This window comes from Heloderma suspectum, chromosome 4, assembly GCF_057233095.1.
Source record: "Heloderma suspectum isolate Gila_16-S chromosome 4, 16-S_ref, whole genome shotgun sequence".
In the NCBI taxonomy this organism is placed as follows: Eukaryota; Metazoa; Chordata; class Lepidosauria; order Squamata; family Helodermatidae; genus Heloderma; species Heloderma suspectum.
The window spans coordinates 240,395,284-240,417,131 of NC_139461.1; the positions used below are offsets into that span (position 1 = coordinate 240,395,284).

The following is a 21,848-nucleotide window of genomic DNA, read 5'->3' on the forward strand; positions in this document are numbered from 1 at the left end:
GGAGATCTCAAGGGAACGTTTTGTGCAAAGACGGGCATGATAAAGGACAAAGAAGGCAGGGACCTCACAGAAGCAGATGAGATGAAGAAGAGGTGGAAAGAATACACAGCAGAACTATACAGGAAAGATCTTAATGTCCTTGATAGCCATGATAGTAATGTCCTTGATAGCCATGATAGTGCGGTCACTGAACTTGACCCGGACATCCTCGAGAGTGAAGTCAAGTGGGCCTTAGGAAGCATTAGTAACAACAAAGCTAGCAGAGATGACAGTATTCCAGCTGAGCTATTTAAAATCCTAAAAGATGATGCTGTTAAAGTGCTGCACTCAATATGCCAACGAATTTGGAACACTCAACAATGGCCGCAAGACTGGAAAAGGTCAGTTTACATTCCAATTCCAAAGAAGGGCAACGCCAAAGAGTGTTCAAACTACCGCACAATTGCGCTCATTTCACATGCCAGCAAGGTGATGCTCAAAATCCTACAAGCTAGGCTTCAGCTGTATGCGAACCGAGAACTACTGGAAGTACAAGCTGGGTTTCGAAGAGGCAGAGGAACTAGAGATCAAATTGCCAACATTCGCTGCGTCATGGAGAAAGCAAGAGAATTCCAGAAAAACGTCTATTTCTGCTTCATTGACTACGCTAAAGCCTTTGATTGTGTGGATCACAACAAACTGTGGCAAATTCTTAAAGTGATGGGAGTACCAGACCACCTTACCTGTCTCCTGAGAAACCTGTACGAGGGTCAAGAAGCAACAGTAAGAACTGGACATGGAACAACCGAGTGGTTCAAAATTGGGAAAGGAGTACGACAAGGCTGCATATTGTCACCCTGCTTATTTAACTTATATGCAGAGTACATCATGAGAAATGCCGGGTTGGATGAATCAGAGGTCGGAATTAAGATTGCTGGGAGAATTATCAACAACCTCCGATATGCAGACGATACCACCCTAATGGCAGAAAGTGAAGAGGATCTCAAGAGCCTCCTGTTGAGGGTGAAAGAGGAGAGTGCAAAAGCTGGTTTGAAACTCAACATTAAAAAAACGAAGATCATGGCATCTGGCCCCATCAGTTCCTGGCATATAGAAGGGGGAGACATGGAAGCAGTGACAGATTTTACTTTCTTGGGCTCCAAGATCACCGCAGACGGTGACTGTAGCCATGAAATTAAAAGACGTTTGGTCCTTGGGAGGAAAGCTATGGCAAACCTAGACAGCATAGTAAGAAGCAGAGACATCACCTTGCCAACAAAGGTCCGTCTAATCAAAGCTATGGTTTTCCCAGTAGTAATGTATGGCTGTGAGAGCTGGACTATATGGAAGGCTGAGCGCTGACGAATTGATGCTTTCGAACTGTGGTGCTGGAGAAGACTCTTACGAGTGCCCTGGACTGCAAGGAGGTCAAATCAGTCAATCCTAAAGGAAATCAACCCTGAGTGCTCATTGGAAGGACAGATACTGAAGTTGAAGCTCCAATATTTTGGCCACCTAATGCGAAGAGAAAACTCTCTGGAAAAGACCCTGATGCTGGGAAAGACTGAAGGCAAAAGGAGAAGGGGACAGCAGAGGATGAGATGGCTAGATAGCATCACCGATGCAATGACTATGAACCTGAGCACACTCCGGGAGAGTGCGCAGGACAGGAAGGCCTGGCGTGCTATGGTCCATGGGGTCACGAAGAGTTGGACACGACTGAACGACTGAACAACAACAACAACCTCTGCCAGTTGCAGTGTGAAGGCACAGGGAAATGAGGGGAAGTCACAGGGGAGGAAAAAAAATGTGCCAACTCCTGGTTTGAGGTACATCTATATGCCCCCAAGATGAATAATAACAAGTTGTGAACCCTATCACCTGTGTATATTAAATGCTTCCCTCCATTGTTTGCATTCCCCCCGTCCCCCCATCAATTTCTAGCTTGCTCCATTATAGAGACAGGGGCAGATCACAGTTGTAAACGGACAAAGCTCCTATTGGGATAAATATCTGTCTAGCCAGCAAACCAACCTTGGCACAGAGAGAGCTCCAGACTGGGGCTTTAGGGGATCACATCGCACTCGGATGGCAGTGGCTCTCCCATCATTGCAAGTCTGGGACACATCATTGGATCTGCAAATGAAGCAAACACATTATGTTATGAAATCCCTGCTACAACTGGCAACACTATGTCTTGTACAGAAATTAGGCCCATGAATGCAACAGCTCAGGTGCAGCCAGGAAGAGATGAGTTCATCGCATGACCATTCTAGAGGACGCTGGGAAGCTTCGTTTGCCTACATTCAAGACCAACCGAGGGTGCCTCCAGATGAGGCTTTTATTGCACCATTACTCTGCCTCATTCATAGAATTTTACAGGGGGTCCAGACAACGTTGCCTTCTGCTTGAAACCCTCCCATGTTTTCCCTCCTCTTCTGCTGTCTGTTTCTCTTCATGGAAAATCTGTTAAGGAAGACAAGATGGAATAGCTGCATAGTGCCATCTGACCGTGCTCAGAGATTTCTCTGTCTGGAAGCATCCTTAATTTCCTGCCTTGGTCTCTAATGGCTCTGTGTAGTTGCATGCAGGTTTGGAAGACTGATGGGTTCCAGAATGCCAAGGCCTCCAAAATTCCCTATGATGCTGAAATATTGCCAACGGCTGTTAAAGATACCCGAGTAGTCCAAAGTATTTTTCCACAGAAGGAAATGGGTAAGATCTGCTTTTACCTATGTTTGGCAATCCTTTAGCTTACCTGTAAAAGAATATCACATCTGGTAAGCCCACATTCTCAGCAGGGAAATAGTCAGCAAAAGAGGTGATGTTGTCCAGAGAGGGCTCTGTTGTTACTCCTACAAGTTAGAACCGAACCAGTGAGAAGGATACTGCATAGAGAAGACGGTGACTGCTGCTCCCGACATTAGCATGCATCCCCCAAAACAGACTGTGCTACAGAGGCTCTCCACACAGGAGGGAGATTCCATTTTTATTTTATCTTCACTACTTCCAGCAAATAGGCTTATTTTGTTCATTGTCTTCCTCACAAACTCAAACTAAGGTTGGAGCTGCAAATAGAGTTAGCCTCTGACCTTTGCTTAGAGACTCCATTGGTTAGTGTGTGTGATCTCCCTTTGACCACTGGGTTGCCAGTTCTTTAAAATAAAACTTAAAGATCTGGTGGCTGAGCTGGGCATAGGGATGGTCCACCACACAAAAGCAATGTATTTCTTTAGGTATGTAGAAATTTTTTTAAAGAAGATTGGGGATTCTCGCCCCTTGCTTTTCTGAGAACTGGCTTGAAAGCAAAATCCAGCTGAGGGGGGCAGAGATAGATGGGAAGAAGTACTAATTGGTGTATGGTGGTGTGGGAGGACTTTCCAAATTGTCATTCTTTTAGACTAAGCAGCCACATTGGCCTTGATAGTTCCCAGTCTGCCATTTACAGGGCCAGTCCTACCATTAGGCTTGGTGAGGCAACCACCTCAGACAGGAGACGCTAAGAAGTGGAGAGCAGTGGCAAGGTGTTGGAGGACAGAGGTGTGTGTGCCATGGGGCTTGCCCCTGTGCCCCTTAAGCCAGCCTAACTGCCCTCAAGTTGACACTGTTCCATCTCCAGTGGTGTAGTAAGATTCAACTGCCGCTCCAGCCAGCTTCTATACAGGGAATGGGGAGAGGTGCCATCTTGGTCTATGCCTCAGGCAGCAAAACGTCTTGGGCCAGCCTTGGCCGTTTATCTAGCAGACACAAGAAGGATAGGCCCAGTCATCTGAACCAGTACATGTGATACTCCAAAACAGCCTCTATCAGGCAGTAGCCTCAGTCCCCTGATCAAAGTACAGACTAACCTCCACCGCTTCCCCCACCTGCCAGCAGCTCTTACCTACAAAGTGATCTGCCAGGCTCACAGGCTGTGAAGAGACCACTGTTTTGAACCCCATTGCATCAGAGGGGACAATGATCGACTGGCACACATAAGATGACGTTGCTTTGGAGAACTCTGCCTCCTTGCCCAGGATATGTATGTCTGTGACATTATCTGTGCAGAGAGCGGTTTTCCTTCCCTTCAGAGAGTAAGAAAGAGAGAGTTGACGGCACCCTTGTCTTTCATCGCCATTCAAAAGCCCGACATTCTCTTTCAAAGAATCACAGCATTAACATAAATCTCTTTGCCCAGCTAGAGGGAGACAGCTGCATCCCAACTGCGGAACATTCCCCTAAGCTAACAGCCTGAGCCCTTCTAGGATCTGGGCCCCTTTTTTGTTGTGTTTTGTTCAGCAAAACCAGCCCAATATGTTACAGTGGCCACAGGGGTGGAACACTGCTGAGGAAGTCTTCCGTGCAGTAGTGGCTGTGGAGTGGCATTGGCACTTGGAGACTCTCCACACAACAGGGGCAATTCACCACAGCGAAATCACTCACACCAGCCTTCCCCAACCAGGCGCCCTCCAAATGTGTTGGACTACAACTCCCAGAATCCTTCAGTCGGCCACATATCTGGAGGGCACCAGGTTGGGGAACACTGACTTACACATGCCCTGTGTGTAGAGGAAATGTTTCTCAGAGGTCTTGATGTAGCCTTGCCTCATATGAATATACACGCATATACTTACATGATTCCCGCAGAGGCTGATGTTGAAGTGATGAAAATACTTCAGCCCTTTTGAGGTAAAGCTTGGCCCCCCTAAAAAGGATGTGCTATTGGCCAGTGCAGAGAAGTCATACTCCAGAATCCTGCCCTGCGTGGCGACTGAGAGATGACAGTTGTTGTAACACAGAGAATAGATCTGGGGGGAGGAATATTATGCTATCAGTTTGTTGCCTCACTGAGTAGCTGAGGAATTGTCGGCTTGTCCAGCAACCCTTAAAACCCCTGTTTATTCTGACAGAAAGGAGAGCGTTGACTTGGCTGGTGATTCTAATGCCAGCTAGGATCACACTGCTCCAAAATCCCATATGCTTCTGCTCGCAGGAATCTTGCTTGCCAATTGTACAATACGCCCATGGAACCATGTGGATATAATTACACAAAACAGAATATGTGGAGAGGAACTGCTTTGCTGCTCTTGTGCCATTTCCATTTTGGCAGGAAATAATCTGTCTGAGGAAATCTAATATTTTAAAGCAAAACTCAGGGCTGATAGTCTCCTTCAATATCCAGCTTTTCAATATAAAAAACGTGGAAGTTTTTTTAAACAGCAACAAACAAAAACAAATTGTTGAGCAAATTGGAGAGATTAAAATGTTCAGTTAAATCTTCTTTTTAATGCACACAGGATGCTTATTATGCAGCTATTGTGGATTAGTGTTTTCCTCTTCCCTTGTGCAAGCAGTAAAGATGACGGCTAATGTGGTGTTGTGAACCAGCCAACCATTTTACTGCATGTGATTATTGCTATTGATAGAGCTACACATACTCCCTGCCCAAGGCCCATGAAACTAGATGTCAGTGTGGTTTGGCTTGAGAACCTATGAAAGGGATTGCCTTGCATGTAATAGAAGAGGCATTTCAGACTCAGAACAGTTCTATAAACCTAAAAATAGTGTTAGCATTTTGCCATGTGTCACTCATTTACTACAAGCTATTTCACCCTATCTGGTGTTGTGGGCATAACTTGGAATAGTCTATTTGTAGACTGAGGCTGTATTCACACCAAACAGTTATTCTCTGGGAGGATGAGAAGGGCAAGTCCCAGAGCCTCACAGAATATTCTGCCACTGCTCTTTGTGGATATGCTATTTGCATCCGCAAAGAGCAGCATCAGAACTAATTGTCAACAGCCCTATACCATGTGAGGGCAGGCTAGACTTCTTACTCATAAGTAAACGTGCTGGCTGGGAGGGCTCCTACCTGCCACAGGAACTAGAGCTCTTTTCAGCCAACAGATTTGCAACAATTTTTCACGAGTGCCTATTTTGTCAGTTGTTTTATTCTGTTACATTTAAATCCTGCCTTTTCTTCTAAGGGGACATACTTGATCCTCCTCTTCATTATTATTTTTTTTTATTTTTTTTATTTATTGCATTTATACCCCGCCTTTTTTCCTCTTGCAAGGAACCCAAGGCGGCTTACATTATCCTCCTCCTCGTTAGGCTGAGAGTCAGTGATTGGCTCAAAGTCATCCAGTAAACTTCATGGCCGAGCGGCGACCGTAACTACAGTCCTAGCCTCTCCAGTCCCAGCCCAACACTCTAATCACTACACTACACCAGCTTTTATGTGCTTGGCTCATTAATACCTTGACACGTGTGGACAATAATAACATATATGCTAATACACAACAATTGTAGATAGTCATGTTAGTCCATTAGGAGGGGAAGGTCAAATGAACAATAGGATCTATAGGGTATTCCAGAGCAGTGAGCAAATCGTGAACTCAAAACCTTGCTCAGTACTTTGTGACATTTTACTTGTTCCTAATAAAGGTATTGTCCTGTACTTTAATGCACAGCCCTCTGTCAATTTACAGGCCTTCTTCCCTTTCGTTTAGGTAATGATCAGTGCAGTTCCAGCTGTCACACACAGCCCAGGAACAAATCAACAGTAAAGAAGACAATAGTACCTTGTTGCTTTCTGTGCCGGGGCCGCAAGGGATGCAAGCTTGCTTGCCATAGGGCTGATGAGCTTTGAGAAAAGTATTTGATGGGCACAGATAGCAGCCACCAGAGCTTCTGTCGATGTAGTGCCCATGTGGGCAGGAAGTACAGGATGAGCCAGAGGTTTCCAGAGCGCACAGCCGGCAGTAGGAAGCTACACCATCTATGACATTGGTCACATTGATAGAGTACAGCTTGGCCACATCGTTTGTGTATTTTCTTCCCTGGAACAAACCACAGAAAGTGTTGTAAGTGCCTTGGAGAGGCAGAAGTACTTGATAAAGGGAAGGAAGGATGCTGCAAGGAGTGGTGTGCATATTTCTGGTTGTAACCACCCCCATTTGCAAGCCACAGGAATATCTCTGATTCTTGATGAGGACTAACCCATAGAAGGATAACTGAGGAACTGGCTGTGAACGGAAGACTTCCCAGGAAGTGACAGTCCTTACCGCCTCGTGGTACGCCGTCCTTTGGAAGGCCCATGTGAAGCTCATGGTGGCATTCTTCTCAATGATATATGTGTAGGACTGCTTCCCCTTAGAGCCAACCCAGGTCTCCACAGGTGTGTTGGTTCTGGAATTCACTCCCTACCAGGGATGAAATGACATGGGCCCACAGTGTGTAAAGAGAAAGCAATGATTTCTACTTAAACAAGTCTTTATTACAGATGCAGGACAGTCATATTTCCATAGCTTGAGGATGAGGTAGGGAAGGTGATACGAATCTCAAAATAACAAGCTAGAAATGAGGGAAGACGAGGCATTAGTGGGGAAGGAAGCTGAGAGAAGAAAGGGGACTCTGAGGTTGGGGAGAGACTTCTAGGAGAGACTTCTATGCACATCCTTCATACCCTAAGGGAAGCGATGTGGGTTCTGGCAACGAAAGCATAGAGAAGTCAGAGTACTGCTATTTATTCAGCAAAACCAATACTCTTAATTTTACTTAATATTTTAAGAGTTCTGATTTCCCTTCCCTTTCCTTTATTTGTCCATGTTGTTGTTTTGTGTACTTATCTATGAGCTTACTAGTGTTATTGTACATATGTGTGGGGAAAAATATGTCTAAGATAGTTCTAACATTAACTTTGTGTTAAGGCCAGGGGACAATTACACAAGCATACACTCTTTGCATAATATAAATAATATCCCAAAGGGAAAGTGAAATAAACCAGCACAATAGCTACAACCCGCTGCTGCAAACTATTGTTACTATTGCTTCATTCCTCCTCACGAGAAGATTGATAGTGCAATCCTGCATGTGTCTACTTAGGAGTAAGTCTAACTGAGGACTTAGGGAGTTACTCTCTAGAAAGTGTGTTTAGGATTATCACCTACAGCATGCAATAACTACGTGGTGAGTTGCAGAACAAAACTTTATGGCCACTGCTGAAAACTTAAGATGGGAGTAAAAATGGATAAAACTCAAAATGGTGTCTGTCAAGGAAGGAAGATAAAGGTTTAAATTGCAAGGTTCCAGAATCAAGAAAGAGCTAAGGAATTTGCCCATCTTTCTAAAAAGGCATGGACTGCAGAGGAAGGAGGGTTGTGTCTCTTCTACAACCTGTCTTGTCTAGGATAACAAAACCCCAAGGAAAATAGAGCAGGGGAAGTGTGATCCGCTCTGGAGGGAGAAGTAGTTGGATCAACTTACCACCATGAAATAAAGCTCACAATTCACACTGCAGATGGTTTCAAAGACAAATGTTATTGTTGCTATCTTCTTATTTTCAGAGTCCTCCATCACCGACTGTGGGGGACTGCAAGAAAACAAGCAAAACTGAGATGGTGGCTACAGTTCAAGGTGTTGGTGAAAATTTAGTAGGGGACAGTGGAGAGGGGCAGGAATGGCGGAAGATGGACCACCTCAGTTAGTGGGGCTTATTTCGTGTTCCCCATTAGCTTATTAGGTTATTCAGGCTGCTGAACTGATCTTATTTATGACACTTAGCAAGCCAGCTATTAGGTTCTCAGGTTATGTTCTCATTTGGAATACACTCAAAGCAGCTGAGGGTTGCTAGCCCAATGGAATCAGCGCTCCATTCATACATATGCACTGAAACTTTGGCTGCTGCCAGCACATGGCAACAGCAGGCAGCTGCCCAGAACTCATCTGTGTTTCAGGGACCTGTTACACTTAACAGTTGACTCAATCCCTCATGCACTTCTTCTGCCACCGAGAAGAGTGGATTAAGGATTGTGGAAGTAATGCAAGCCGAACAGGGAATGACCTTACTGCCTGGAGACAGTGCTCCACTGCACCTACTGTATTTTGGAGGCACAGATCCTTTACCAAATGAGGCTAAAATCCTGCATCCTTACTGGGGCTTCTGCTTCCAGATTATTTGCAGGATTAAGATCAGCTCCCTTACACAGATGGAGACGTGCTGTTTTTATTTCTCGGCAAGTTCTGTATGTGTCATTTTACAGTCACTAGATGGTGCTGCTGTTATAGCACCATTACAGAAGTAAACCCAGCAAGTAAAGCGCTTCATAACGCTTCCTAAAGAAAAATCAGACTTTCCCACCCTTTCACAAAAGTGGGAGAAAGGTAATAAACTGTGGGAGGGGCCCTGGAGGTTGATGACATTGTGTAAAAGACCCACAAACGTCCGTGAGTAACAAATCTTGATCACATGATATAAGCCCCGTTTAGAGAAGCCCAAAGTCTTGCTACCACTAGCTCAGCTACACACTCACCTGAATCCAGGAATCACCAATGTCAAAATCATGAAGTCGTTGTCAGAGGCTCCTGCTGCTGTGTAGATGTAGTCTCCAGCCACTTCCCACCCTGACAACAGCAAGCAAGAATTAACCCAATCCAGTCTTCGTTCAAAGAAAGGCAATTGTTTCAGTTGGATACCATCACATTAAATATAAAGCTCCATAAGCATGCAAACACTTCATGGAGACAGCGGAAGTCCAATTTCCTGAGGCCAGAACTTGACGTTGTAAGAGTTGCATGGCTACTGCTGCCGAAAGGAACCACTCCATATCTCCACCTCTTTAATCTGACAACACCTCGCACTATAAAATACATGACCTGACCTCACTGTGCTGATACCTACTTCATTGGCAGTGGCTGCTTGCAGGAACAAGGAAACTCACAGCATGGTGATATCAAGTCATGTGTTTTGTAAAACTGTATGTCATTAGGAGAAAGAGGAGGAGACACAGAGCTGCTGTTTTCTGCAGCAGTCATGCAGCTCTCATAACATCCACTTCCAGTCTGGGACCATTTGTATCCTGTGTCACCATACACAGTGATTTTTATAAGGAGATCTGCTTCCATGGAAGTGGGGAATTCCGACTTGGTAGTTTTTACACATATTCTGCTCCTTGCTTAGGCTTTCTCCAACTGTTAATTTAAAGTGCCATGCTCTCACAGAGCTACAGAAGTAGGAAACCTAATATCAAATCCTCTGCAAGGGAATATAACTTTATATTTTCAGAAATGATTGCTACTGACAGAAGTTTCAGAGAAAGGGCAAAAGATTCTGCAATAAGGAGACATGCTATAGGACAACCCATCCCAGCAAGGATCTATGGGAAAATGAAGAATCACCTCTTAGGCAGGCTCATGATCACAAATTCTTTTACAGGCTCAAAGCGGTTTAGATCTCTTCCAGAACACACCTCATTTCATATTTATGTTTTGTAAGTTGCTCAGAGGCTGATGCAAGTAGATTTCTACATGGCTGTGTTATCCAGTTGCTTTAAAGTTGTTATTTCCTGTTGTCAGGGGGCCCTAGCCGGCCTCTTTCAATCTACTCCAGTAGCCAACTCCAGACACAGACAAAGGATTCTTTTCAAGGCTTTATTCCTTTTACAACTTAATAACTCCATCACCAGCGACTAAGCTATGAACAGCAGAGTAACCTGTGCCCCGGGTTGGAAACAGTTGGTCCCTGAAGGAGAATCACTTGCAGACCCTGAACTTATGGGCTAGGGAGAGTCCCTCCCCTTTTCCCTTGGGTCCTCTGGACGCGACCATTGCTTGCGCACCAAACGGGCGCTACGCCTCCTTTCCGCACCCTCCATAGCTCGTTGCTCTTTGCGTCTGCGTCGAGCATCCAGCCAGCCCTTCTCCCACGCTCTTTCACTCCCAGGACCGCTATCTATGTCTGGAATGCCGGCAGGAGGAATCTCTGCCAGCTGCAGGGTCTGGAAGGGATGAGCGCGCTCCTCTCCCACGGACGGCTGTTCCTCCTCAGAATCAGAACTGCTCTGAGGTTCTACGGGCTCAGTGTCCACCCTGACACCTATACTGCTATCCCAACTTTTCCTTCAAGGAGCATAAGGGGGTATGCATAGTTTTCTTCTTCATTCTTTCCTTACAGGCACCTTGTGAGGTAGATTGGGTAAGGGATGGTGACTGGCCCAAGGATTCATGGCTTGGATATGGCTTTGGAGAACTTGAACCCAGGTTGTCTTAGTCCAAGTCCAACATTTTAGCCACTACATCAAACTGGTACTAAACTACTGATCCAAATAAGAGGAAGTAATGAATTCCACATGTTAATTGCACATGGTATATGAGCAGACTGGCAATACAGCCTAGGAAGAATGGAAAAGTCATTGCATTTGAACACAGGATGGAGCTGGGGCACTTCAAACTATCCAAACACCTTCAGTAAAAATATGCCCATGAAGATACCTGCCATTCCCTTATATTCAAAACTGATGCCACTGAGGACTGTTGTCTCCATGTTAGTTGGCAGCGTATTCCACCATTTGTATTCAAAGCCTAACGCTGGCTCAGTCCCAACGGGGCAGTTGATGCAGCCTGGGAACAGAATGAAAAAAAATGGTTATTAGGTCTCAGCAGGGAAAATGGAAAGCTGTCACTAAGGAGTCTTCCAGATAGACAGCTCCTAGCGCTACCAAGCAAAAAACCTTGTGCTGCTATTCTGTCTTTTCTCTCCTTAACAGATATTCTGTGGGGGAAAATGACAGAATAAGAAGTGATGGGAAAACACAGGAGGGTTACAAATGGAAGACGATGTCGTCTCACACACCCCCATTCTAGCAATGAGATGGGTTGATTGCACAATAAAAGTCTCATTAGGAAGCACCCAAAGAATCGGAATACTCCATAGAGGCACACAGGGCCAGCCCTACCATTAGGCAGAGTGAAGCAATTGTCTCAGGCAGCAGATCCTGGGGGGCAGGAGTCGCAGGCCTCCAAGCCGTTCCCTCCTGAGCTCCCTGGGGCATTCCCCTCTCTTGGAGGATAGAGCTGTCTGTGCCATACGGACTGTCCTGCACCATAAACTATCCTGTTGCCTTCAGATATGGTGGAGGGTGCAATCTTGTTGCCAGTTTTAAAGAAAGATTCAACTGCCAGTCCAGTCAACTTCAGTATGTGGAATGGAGGGGGGCACCATCTTTGTCTTAAGCAGCAAAATGTCTTGAGCTGAACCTGGAGGCACAGCCTTGATAGCAGCAGCCATGATTCATTTCTTTTCTTTTTTTTGTTAATCCAGTAAGTGGGCAGGAGAAACTACATGTCTAACTTTACCAAGCAGCCCCCTCCCTGGTGCTGCTTCTGGTCCCATTACCCTGTTGCTATTGATAGAAATATCGGATCGTTAGAAGTAACAGTGAATAAGGGAAAAGGAAGAGTTGGAGCTGAGTTCACATAAGCTGTCTGGGCTCTGTTTTATGTCACCTCTGAATCCAGGAAGTACGATTAACATGGAGGCTTCAGGTCCCAATCAGTGGATTCTTTGAGGATGCATTGCACTGATCACAGCCCAGGGCCTTGCTAGTTCACACGTTTTAAAAAACATCACTCATGGGATGACTTTGCTTAACTCAGAAGGAAAGAACAGCATAACATTACCAGACCCATTCGAATATGAGCCATATGGGCAGGGCTCGCAGGAACTGGTGTTTGTTTTGAAAAAACCAGGGTTGCAAGGTGGGCACATGGTTTTTATGCCCGATGGAGGCAATTTTACAGCATTGGGAAGATCCTCATTGCAGATCTTTGGCTCGGCCCACTTATACATTAGCTGGGTCTGTGAAAATAATTTTATATATTTAATTACTAACATCAAACATTTCTGCGACACTATAGTATGCAAAACGGTTTTTTTAAGCTTTATAATCCTTATATCACTCATCTAGACAAAAAGAATGACATGGGCCACCAAGGGCATCAACAGAGGTATCAAAAAAAGAAAAAGTGGTCACCAGACTCTGGAAGCACACTCAGACACTTTTGACAGATATACTTGCTCCTCTCCAGGATCCAGCTCAGGAGAAGCTGTTCTGCAGAACTGCAGCACAGCCAGCTGTGCACAGTGTTGACTGACTGGTGGCTGTGACATCATGAACCTTCCACCTGCTCCCCTGAACTGTTGGACTAAGACTAAGCTTTGGATTTTGTTTTTTAAAGAAGGAATCCAATTAACAATAAATCAAATCAAAGTAAATGCAGTGCTTTAAAAAACAATTTTTTTAAAGGCAGACAGCCACCCTTAAGCATGGTGGGAGGGGCAAGACTGACAACTATCAGCATTCACATGATTGGTAAGTGCTTCTGCCTTTAACAAAGTGAAGGTGGGAAGAAACTGGGCTTGCCTCGCTGAGAGGAAAACGCACACACATCATCCGCTGCTTTTTATGTACTGTGTGAATGCAGCCTGGCAGTGTAGCCTGTGGTCTCTGGGAGACTATCAGAGGGACCGTAGGATTTTTTGGACTCCCCTTACTGAGGCTATAGACACTCCTACGACCTCAGGAAGGGGCCTCGGGGTTTTGATCCCTTGCCCCCTCCAGCTTGCAACCACCACAGAAAGAACTGCAACAGCTGCTTCCCAAGATAGCAGATGTGACCGGGGAGAGAAAAATGGGGGTGTTCAGGGGGTAGGGGAGTGGAGAGGCTGGGATCCACAGTATCCTGTGGCCTCTTCACCCTGGTCCTGCCCCCGGCAGCACAACCTCTCTAGACTATCCAGAGGGGGGGAAAGCAAAAAGCAGGACAGAGAGGCGATAATAGTCTCTGTTGCTCCTCCTGCTCTGCTGGGCGAGGAAGCAGGAAGTTGGCAGACCGGGAGACAAGTCTGCCAACTTCCTGCTTCCTGGCTGCAGAAGTGAGTGGCAAGCAAGTGGTGGAGGGGGGAGAGAAAGGGGTCTGGAAGAGGAAGGTGGTGGTCTCCTGGCAGGTGAACTCAGGGGTCCTGGTGGCTGCCAGTGTGCCTGCAGGCGCAGTATTGCCTACCCCTGACATAGGCTATTTGGAGCGCTTGGACACCAGAACGCTCCTTCAAAGGGCAGAGGATTGCATCCTGAATTTCCATGTTACTCACAGAGGGAACTGAAGCTGAGAGACAGGGACTTGCCTGATGTCAGGGTGGACACTGAGCCCATAGAATCCCAGAGTAGTTCTGATTCTGAGGAAGAGCAGTCGCTCCTGGGAGAGGAGCATGCTCCTCTTTCCCAGGACCAACGGCTGACGGAGATTCCTCCCACCAGCATTCCTAGTTTAGTTAGCAGTCCAGGGAGTGACCGAGCACAGATAGCAGATTTGGTGGATGCGCGACGCAGACGCAGAGAGCGGCGCCAGATGGAGGGCGCGGAAAGGAGGCGTAGTGCCAGGTTGGCGCGCAAACAACGGCTGCGCCCAGAGGATCCAAGGGAAAAGGGGAGGGACTCTCCCTAGTCCTTAAATTCAGGGGTCTGCCAGTAATTCCCTTTCAAACGGGGACCAACTGTTCCAACTTAGGGCATAGGTGCTGCGCTGCTCAGATCTAGTTGCAAACGGTATAGTTGTTAAGTTGTAAAAGAAGAATAAAGCTTTGAAAGGAATTCCTTTGTCTGTGTCTGGACTTGGCTACTGGATTAGACTGAGAGAGGCCTCCAAGGAGCCCTTGACACCCAAGCCCACCCAGTGGGTTTGTAGCTGAAACAGTGATCTGCACCCAGATTTTCCTGTTCCAAGCCTAACATTCTACTCACTTTTAAAAATGAGAGTCAGGGATGGATTCGCTTTGCTTACTATATGGTGTTATGTGTAAGTGTAAGTGTGTAAGTGCCCTAACCTGCCTCTTGACAGGGAAGGGCCACTGTTCAGTGCTAGATGCTGCCAGTCAGTGGTGATAATATTGAGCTAGATCAGAGATGGGGAACGTCCAGCCCATCGGCCTAATTTGGCCCACCAGGATAGCCCATCTGGCCTGTTTGGCTTCCAGCATGGCATGAGGCCCCACACATGCAAAAAGCATCCTAAGAATATTCCAGGAGAAGGAGAGACAAGAAGGGATAGATTCCCCCACCCTTCTCCTGGGGGCCATCTACATGAGCCTTTTACTCCGGGGTGGGTGTGAGTCGAGGTCTTTTTGATTAGACGACACAATTGCCACTTCGCAGCCAACCGTGGTTTTTCCCCAGAAAATGCGGATTTCCAAGGAGGCGTTTTGCTGTGATGTTTTGGGTTTGCTGTGGGTTTCCCATGGTTGCAAGCCGTCTGTCCCTTCCCCAAACTGACTTTGCATTTTGCTGTGGGCAAGTTGTAGGCGTGCGTAGTGCTTGCGTCACTCTGTGACGCCCCTTTACTCCCCCCATCCCTTTGCAGCTGCACAGTTACAGAGGCACAGAGAGGCGTTTTCATCTACTTAATCACACTTTTGCACATTTTTGCAGCTTCATATCTTTGCGATGGTTGCTTTTGGACTCAGTGCTCAAGGGCCGGGGGGTGGGTGGGGAGGGGAGGACCGACATTGCTCTGGCCACCACTTTGGAGCGATGGGTAGTCATGTTCTGCTCACGCCTGTGAGTGCGAGCCATCGCAAGAGTCTCAGGCTGGGGAACTGACAAACAGATGGCGTGGAAATGAAGGAGCACAAAACACTCACTTTTTACCTAACGAGGGACAGAAAGACACAGCAGAGCCCCGCAAATACAAAACAGCCACTGAAGTGTTGCACCCCCACGCTCATGGGACTGCACAGCTGCGCATTTAAGTATAATGGCAAAAAAAGGGGACGGGAATCTGTTAGGGAAGTGTGCAGAAAATCGTGAGTGTATACCACCAAAAGCTACTTCGAAGCTGCAATGCTGTGCAGTTGCAACGGAGTGGAGGGTGAAAGCAGTGCCATGTAGATGAGGCCCTGGAAAGAAATCAGCTGATGTGAATACCGCCTAAGGTTTCCCTCACCTATTTAGGAATATACTTTCAGTCTGAAATTAAGTGTCCATAAAGGGGCGCTCCCTGAACACAACAGCCAGTCATTAATGTATGTACAAAGCTTTGAACTAGAAGCATTAAAACACAACAACAGCTAGCCTTCAGGCTGTGCTTCAAGAACCCAAATCAGAAAGCTCCACTATTCATGTGCCACTATTGTAACAACAAGAAAGTCTAGAATTTGCATACCTCTCCATTCCTATCACAGGCTGTGTGTGTATAAAAATAATCCTTATCTGTACAGGCTGGGCGAGGCTTGCATGATGAAGAACCAGGTTCTTTATTGCAAAAAGAAAAATGGTTAAAGCTGTGTAAGCATGAATGAACCGATCCAGAAACATCTCAGCAGCAACTTAGAAATAAAGAGCATTATGCCCTGTCCACATTTTACCACAGTGTGTCAAGCATCAGTCACAAAGACCACAAATTTATCCGGTGTATTTTATTGGAGCAGGGTGAAGGGCACCCTCCCCCCCCCCACATACACGGTTTCTGGTCCAGTTCCAACATTTGCTCTTTTAGAAAACTGTTGGAGAGTTTTGCAAGTAATCCGCCTTGATATTTGCTTAAGATAATTGATTCTGATAGGAACAAAGAATAAGGTTTTGTATAATTAACAGTCACAATAGGAGCAACCAGTTCCAAGCTCTTTCTACAGGAAAAGAAAAGGTGGTAATAGTTAATGAGACAGTCTAAGAATTTTGCATTTGGGATGGCATATTTCCCATTAAGTTGGGTGCTTTTTTCCCCAAGTTGGGAAGAGGGTAGGTACTCAGGGCCTGATAATTCAATGTTCCTCTCTCCCTAGGGCCTAGACTTTCGAACAGCCTGGTAAAATGCTTCAAACATAAGGTTTTGATCATCATCATTACCCCAATTTGAGTTAAGGTGCCATCTGAGCTTTCACATAATCACTTCATGGTTGTTTGGGTTAAAGTCTTCCTGCACAACAGTCTCCAGCTAGCAGTAAAGCAAAATGCTGCAGGTCAATGTGCAAACTGCTGCTGCTACCTCACAACAGTACATCACCATCAGTACTGATGCTGAACCTCACCAGGAGCAGTGCATGCAGCCACAAAGAGGAATGAAACTGGTATGACCCTGATAATTTGGGAACAGCCTTCTGGTCTTCAGCAAAGAGTTCTGTCGAACACAGACAGCCTTGCTATTATTACAGGGTAACAAGCCCCGCCCCGCCCTCAGTTATGCAGACAGGAAAGGTGCCCCAAATCCAGCCATGCAAAATTCCTCCCTAAACACCGATCTACAGATCAGAACTATGCCTGAGGCTAAGGCATCCTCTTCCCAATCTTGGGGCACTTTGCCTAGCGCAGTTGTGAAGTCAGCCTCTCTTGAATGAGCTTTCAGGCAATCAGCGAAGAACTTCTGAGGCGTTACCTGAATACATGGCCGCCTCACACTGCTGGCAGGAAGTTGCTCCCTTGCTGGAGAAGGAGTTTGCCATGCACTGTTGGCAGAAGGAAGAACCTGGTTTGGCTGCGTTGGTGCCTGCCTTGCAAGGAAAGCATTCAGAAGTGTAGGCCACTCCTAGGGGACAAATTAAAACAGTATGGGGATTGCAGGGAGCGAAACAATCCCTTCAGCCACCAGCCTGTACTGTGGCCACAACCGCCCCCCTACCCGCCCCCCAGCATGCCCCAGCTAAACACAAACCTGTAATGCCGATGTTCCTCACCAACACAGGCTTGGGAGTTTTGGACCACACAGAGAAGGCGGTTGTCCTCCAGTACAGAACATTGTTGCCACGGCTCAGCTCCACCTACAAACAGTAAACCAAGATAACGCAAACCCTGGCTGATACTGAAATGCAGGACTGCCTTGGGACTCAAAGGCTGGCTCCCAAAGAGCACATGCAGATTTCCTTCCCCAAGTTACGGCAGGCCATAAGCCCCCATACAAGCGCTGTGGCCATCTGGACTGTGACGTAGGGCGCAATCCTATGCAGGTTTAGACAGAAAAAAGCTAGGCTGGCTGGGGAATGCTGGGAGCTGTAGGACTTTTTTCTGTCTAAACCTGCATAGGATTGCGCCCTTAAACTCCTGCACTTACACTGTGTGTCTCCCACCCTCTCTCTGTGGTTCTCATCCATCGTGACTCCTCCACCGTCGGCTGGCACTGGTCATTCTGAACCTGCAACAAACGAGAACTTGGGATGAGGATGCAATTTCTGTTCACGGGGAAACAAGCAGATCGGGGTTACTGTGGTAGTCATCAGCTTAAGGCAGGGGTATCAAATCTGGCCCTCTGAGATTCCCCAGAAGGCCACGCCCCCTTCTCCTGGCACCACCTCCTTCTCCCCAACCACTAATCATTTCATGTTTTCCCAGCTTTTGCACAGTTTTTCCCCCCATTTGAAAAGGCTGAAATCCCTGGAAAATGTCTAAGCAGTCAGAGCTTTAAGCTCAAATATCCTGGTATTTTAGCCTCGCCCTGTTTTGCATTCAGCCCCACCCACCACTGGAACCCCGCCCCTGAGAGCTTCTCTGAAAGCTCTTTGGCCCACGGGCTGAATGAGGTTTGACACCCCAGCTTAAGGTATCATATTAAAAATAATTTGGGGGGCTTGCAGCTGGAAGGCAAAACTCTTCCTATGAGCTAGGTTTAGAAATAATGCATTCACAGCTTTATGACCAGAAAGATAAAATGTGATGAGTTTCTCTGGACTCCTGCAGAGTATGGCTGGGGAAAGTTCCCTAGCCAATTCTCCAGCAGCTAAACTAGAGCTTAAAACTATAGGATAGTAGGAACAACTCCGCATGCTTCCAGACACCAGGGGGCAATAGAGAACATGTTGTATCAACAGTCACTTGTCTTGTTCATCCCCTTTGTTGTCCTCTAACTTGATGGGTTGCTTTCTCCTACTCCCTCCCCTTCCTCTTCGTTTTTGCCTTTGCAGTAGGCAACATGTGTTCTCCCTGAGAGAAAAAGTAACCATATCTCATGCCTTCGCTTTCCCAACTGTAGGGTGTGCTTGCAGTTGAACAGTGTTAGATAGCCTTCTTCAACCATGTGTATGAAGAATAATAAGAATTACACTAATACGGTAAGTTGAGTTGAACTTCTTCTAAACTGGCTCTAGCCTGCATTTGTTCCCTCTAATATTAAATGCTGTGCTACCATGTTTTCTTTATACAAGGCAATTTTGCTGTAAGTCACACTAGAGTTTCCAAAAAAAACCCACAAGTACTTTTGATTATTTTGTGTCCATTTTAGTGACTTGGGGCCACCATTCCTGTAACTACCACATTCTTAAAGCATGTAATAAATGAATGGAGCCACCCTTATTAAAGAAATATCCATAAAATGCACCTCAATACACCTTAGGGTTGTTCAGTCAACTACAGTGCACTTTAAAGAATACACCGCTAATATGGGTTAACGGCTCTGGAGGAGGTGTAAATGTTATTTGGAACTGACTTCTTGGCTGCTGAACTCTAGTGAACAGAGAAAGAAGAGGTGCCAAAATAAAGTTGCAGGTTTTTAAGTGAGCATATGTTATCTTCGGAATGCAAAGGAGGAGAGACCATTGTTTCTTTTAAAGGACTGCAAACATTATTACTGCCAAAATTCATCTGCCACCAAAAGTAACGCAAGAAAAAACAGCCTAGCAGTTGGGTAGTTAAGCTGCCAGGAAGCTGGACATCTCCTTCCATGGTTTCTGTCTCTCCTCCCTGCAACCCTCTCCCTGCCGGCTCAGGTGAGTGGGGAAGGCGGGGTGCCAACCACCATTTTCTCAGCACCCCCCGCAGTGATGGCACAGCAACATCAGCAATGATGTGGGGGTGACACGCAGTCTGGCCTGGCCCAATCCATCCTCCCTCACCATGTACTCAGACAAATGACCACGGAAACAAGGGAATCACAAGATGGCGATGCAGCAGATCCTGTTGCAGAACGTGATTTTTCTTATATATGCTCTCCACCTGGCCAAAATCAGATCTCCCTGGTTCCTGGTTTAAACACCAGAAATCCTTTTCTTCGACCCCAAGAGGAGAATGCATCCATTTTCCAGAGAGGCCCAGAAGGCAAATACGATGCAAAAGTGGCCACTTTTTGTAAGGCACCGCACAAGAGAAACCATCCCTTGCGCAGCCTACAATAAGAGAAAGCTAGACAGATTCCTGTAAGTGAGTCATGGGAAACCTACAAAGAACTTGAAGACGATGCTGCTGTCTGTGTAGATGTACTCAAATGAGACGGTGCCAGATTGCTTGAGATTAACAGCATACATCAGAGTGGCTGTGCACTCATCTGTGTTGGAGGCAATGTAATCTCCCTTAGGAACCCATGTTGACCTGGAACAGAACAGAGAGAGAGCCCAGCTGTTACGGAAGTGTTACTGCACAGCACCAGAGAACAGATGCTCCCAAGACACTTTGCGATCATCCCAGAGTGCAGGACACGGAATAATGGGCTCAATGACAGGAAGCCAGATTCCGGCTGAACGTCAGGGAAAACCTCCTGGCTGTTATAGCAATACAACAATGGAACCAATTACCTAGGGAGGTGGTAGGCTCTCCCACACTGGGGGCATTCAAGATGGGGCTGGACAGCCATCTGTCAGGGCTTAGATTTCTGCACTGAGCAGGGGTTGGGTTCGATGGACTTATAGGCCCCTTCCAACCCTACTATTCTATGATTCTATAAGATATTACAAGGGAGTTACATTAACAGTAGGATGGAAGGAGAAAGCTAAAAGTGCACATGCCAGATGAGATGTCTCCACTATGAGATGGGGTGTAATATTTATGAAAGATTCATTCCATCATCCTAGCCAGTATACACAACTGCTCAAATGCAGTCCGATTTCCAGATTAGTCCATGCCAGTTTTCGTTTGATCTGAAGAGCACAGGCACTTAAGGAAAACGCCCGCACTTAGCTGCTGAACCACGTTGGCATCGTACAGGAACATTCAAGTCTGCTCCACAATGGTCAGCATATACCCTGTACGTCGCTCACCCTGTACATCGCTCATTGTGCCCGGGCCACGATAGGAGGCTGCAGAATGATAAATGAAACTACAAGGGATAAAGCACATTCTGTTCTAGAGGTGTGCATTTGTTTTTAAAATGTCTAAAGAATGAAACAAATGTAGCCACCTTCATTTTACATTTGTTGTAATGTAAAACAAAGATGAAAACAAAAACAAAGGTGAAAAACTAATGTGGGGCCTTTGTTTTCATTGTTTGCCCTCATTCTCATTTAATTGCCTCTAAAACAGACAGCCTTTTCCCAATGAATCTGAAAATTGGCAGGTCTGATGCTCTGGGGAAGTAGTAGAATGTCCACAAATGCCATGCTACTGGGATGGAAAACATCAAAGTTGCAAGCAGGAGAAGACAGCCGGTGGATCTTTCACTGAAAGAAATGGGTAAACAAACATGAAGGTAAAACAAAAAAAAGGTGGTTTAAAAAATGAACATGAAAACAAAAACAAAATGAATGTTTTTCCAGTGCATACCCCTATATCCCTACATGGAATAGAAGAGGTGCAGAGAAAAACTCTACACCCTTAGCAAGAGATCATAGTAAGTGGCCTTACTATTGACTTACAACAGAGACACTGAGAGCAAATGGATAAGATGTGTATCATGTCCTTTCAGCATTTAAAAAAAATTACAAAGAGCCCTGTTCTCAGACAGAGGTGACCTTAAAAAGGCTTAACCTTAGTCTCTAGCAGGGGTAAGCAGCCTGGTGCCCTCCAGATGTTTTGACTACATCTTGCATAACCCCTGACCATTAGCTATGCTGGCTGGGGTTTATGGGAATTGTAGCCCAAAACATCTGGAGGGTGCCAGGTTGCCTAGCCCTGGTCTATTGTTATGGGTTATAATGTCACAATGCCAGGAAGGTTCAAATAGCACAAAGTCACCTAGGGGCCTTTCATTCAAACGTTTCATCTCTCCCACAACTGCTACTCATTTATATAGCTCTTTTAACATGCAGAAGGATTCCTGAGTGTGCTCTCACTCTCACAACAACCCAGTGAAGTAAGTCTATTATTAGTCCTCTTGTATGCATAGGGAACAGGGGCTCAGAGGTAGTTATTTGTCCAAGGCCT

General features: G+C 46.1%; 1 protein-coding gene across 6 annotated transcripts in view; it reads right to left on the reverse strand.

The window, feature by feature from the left end:
* The window catches only part of ELAPOR1 (endosome-lysosome associated apoptosis and autophagy regulator 1), a 78,137-nt gene that overhangs the window by 13,664 nt on the left and 42,625 nt on the right, over window positions 1-21,848 (reverse strand). For all 6 annotated transcript variants that reach the window (XR_014790600.1, XR_014790601.1, XR_014790599.1 and 3 more), the window contains exons 4-18: window positions 19,934-20,081; window positions 17,836-17,916; window positions 17,440-17,545; window positions 17,164-17,313; window positions 15,955-16,043; window positions 12,418-12,595; window positions 11,230-11,358; window positions 9,273-9,363; window positions 8,227-8,332; window positions 7,026-7,163; window positions 6,543-6,800; window positions 4,593-4,766; window positions 3,863-4,043; window positions 2,738-2,834; window positions 2,014-2,115 (exon numbers count right to left, since the gene is read on the reverse strand). Coding sequence is in view for 3 of the 6 variants with exons in the window: in XM_084852895.1 (XP_084709021.1) it covers window positions 2,014-2,115; window positions 2,738-2,834; window positions 3,863-4,043; window positions 4,593-4,766; window positions 6,543-6,800; window positions 7,026-7,163; window positions 8,227-8,332; window positions 9,273-9,363; window positions 11,230-11,358; window positions 12,418-12,595; window positions 15,955-16,043; window positions 17,164-17,313; window positions 17,440-17,545; window positions 17,836-17,916; window positions 19,934-20,081 (2,028 nt within the window). In the remaining 3 variants the exon portion in view is untranslated. The remainder of the gene's footprint in view (window positions 1-2,013; window positions 2,116-2,737; window positions 2,835-3,862; window positions 4,044-4,592; window positions 4,767-6,542; window positions 6,801-7,025; window positions 7,164-8,226; window positions 8,333-9,272; window positions 9,364-11,229; window positions 11,359-12,417; window positions 12,596-15,954; window positions 16,044-17,163; window positions 17,314-17,439; window positions 17,546-17,835; window positions 17,917-19,933; window positions 20,082-21,848) is intronic.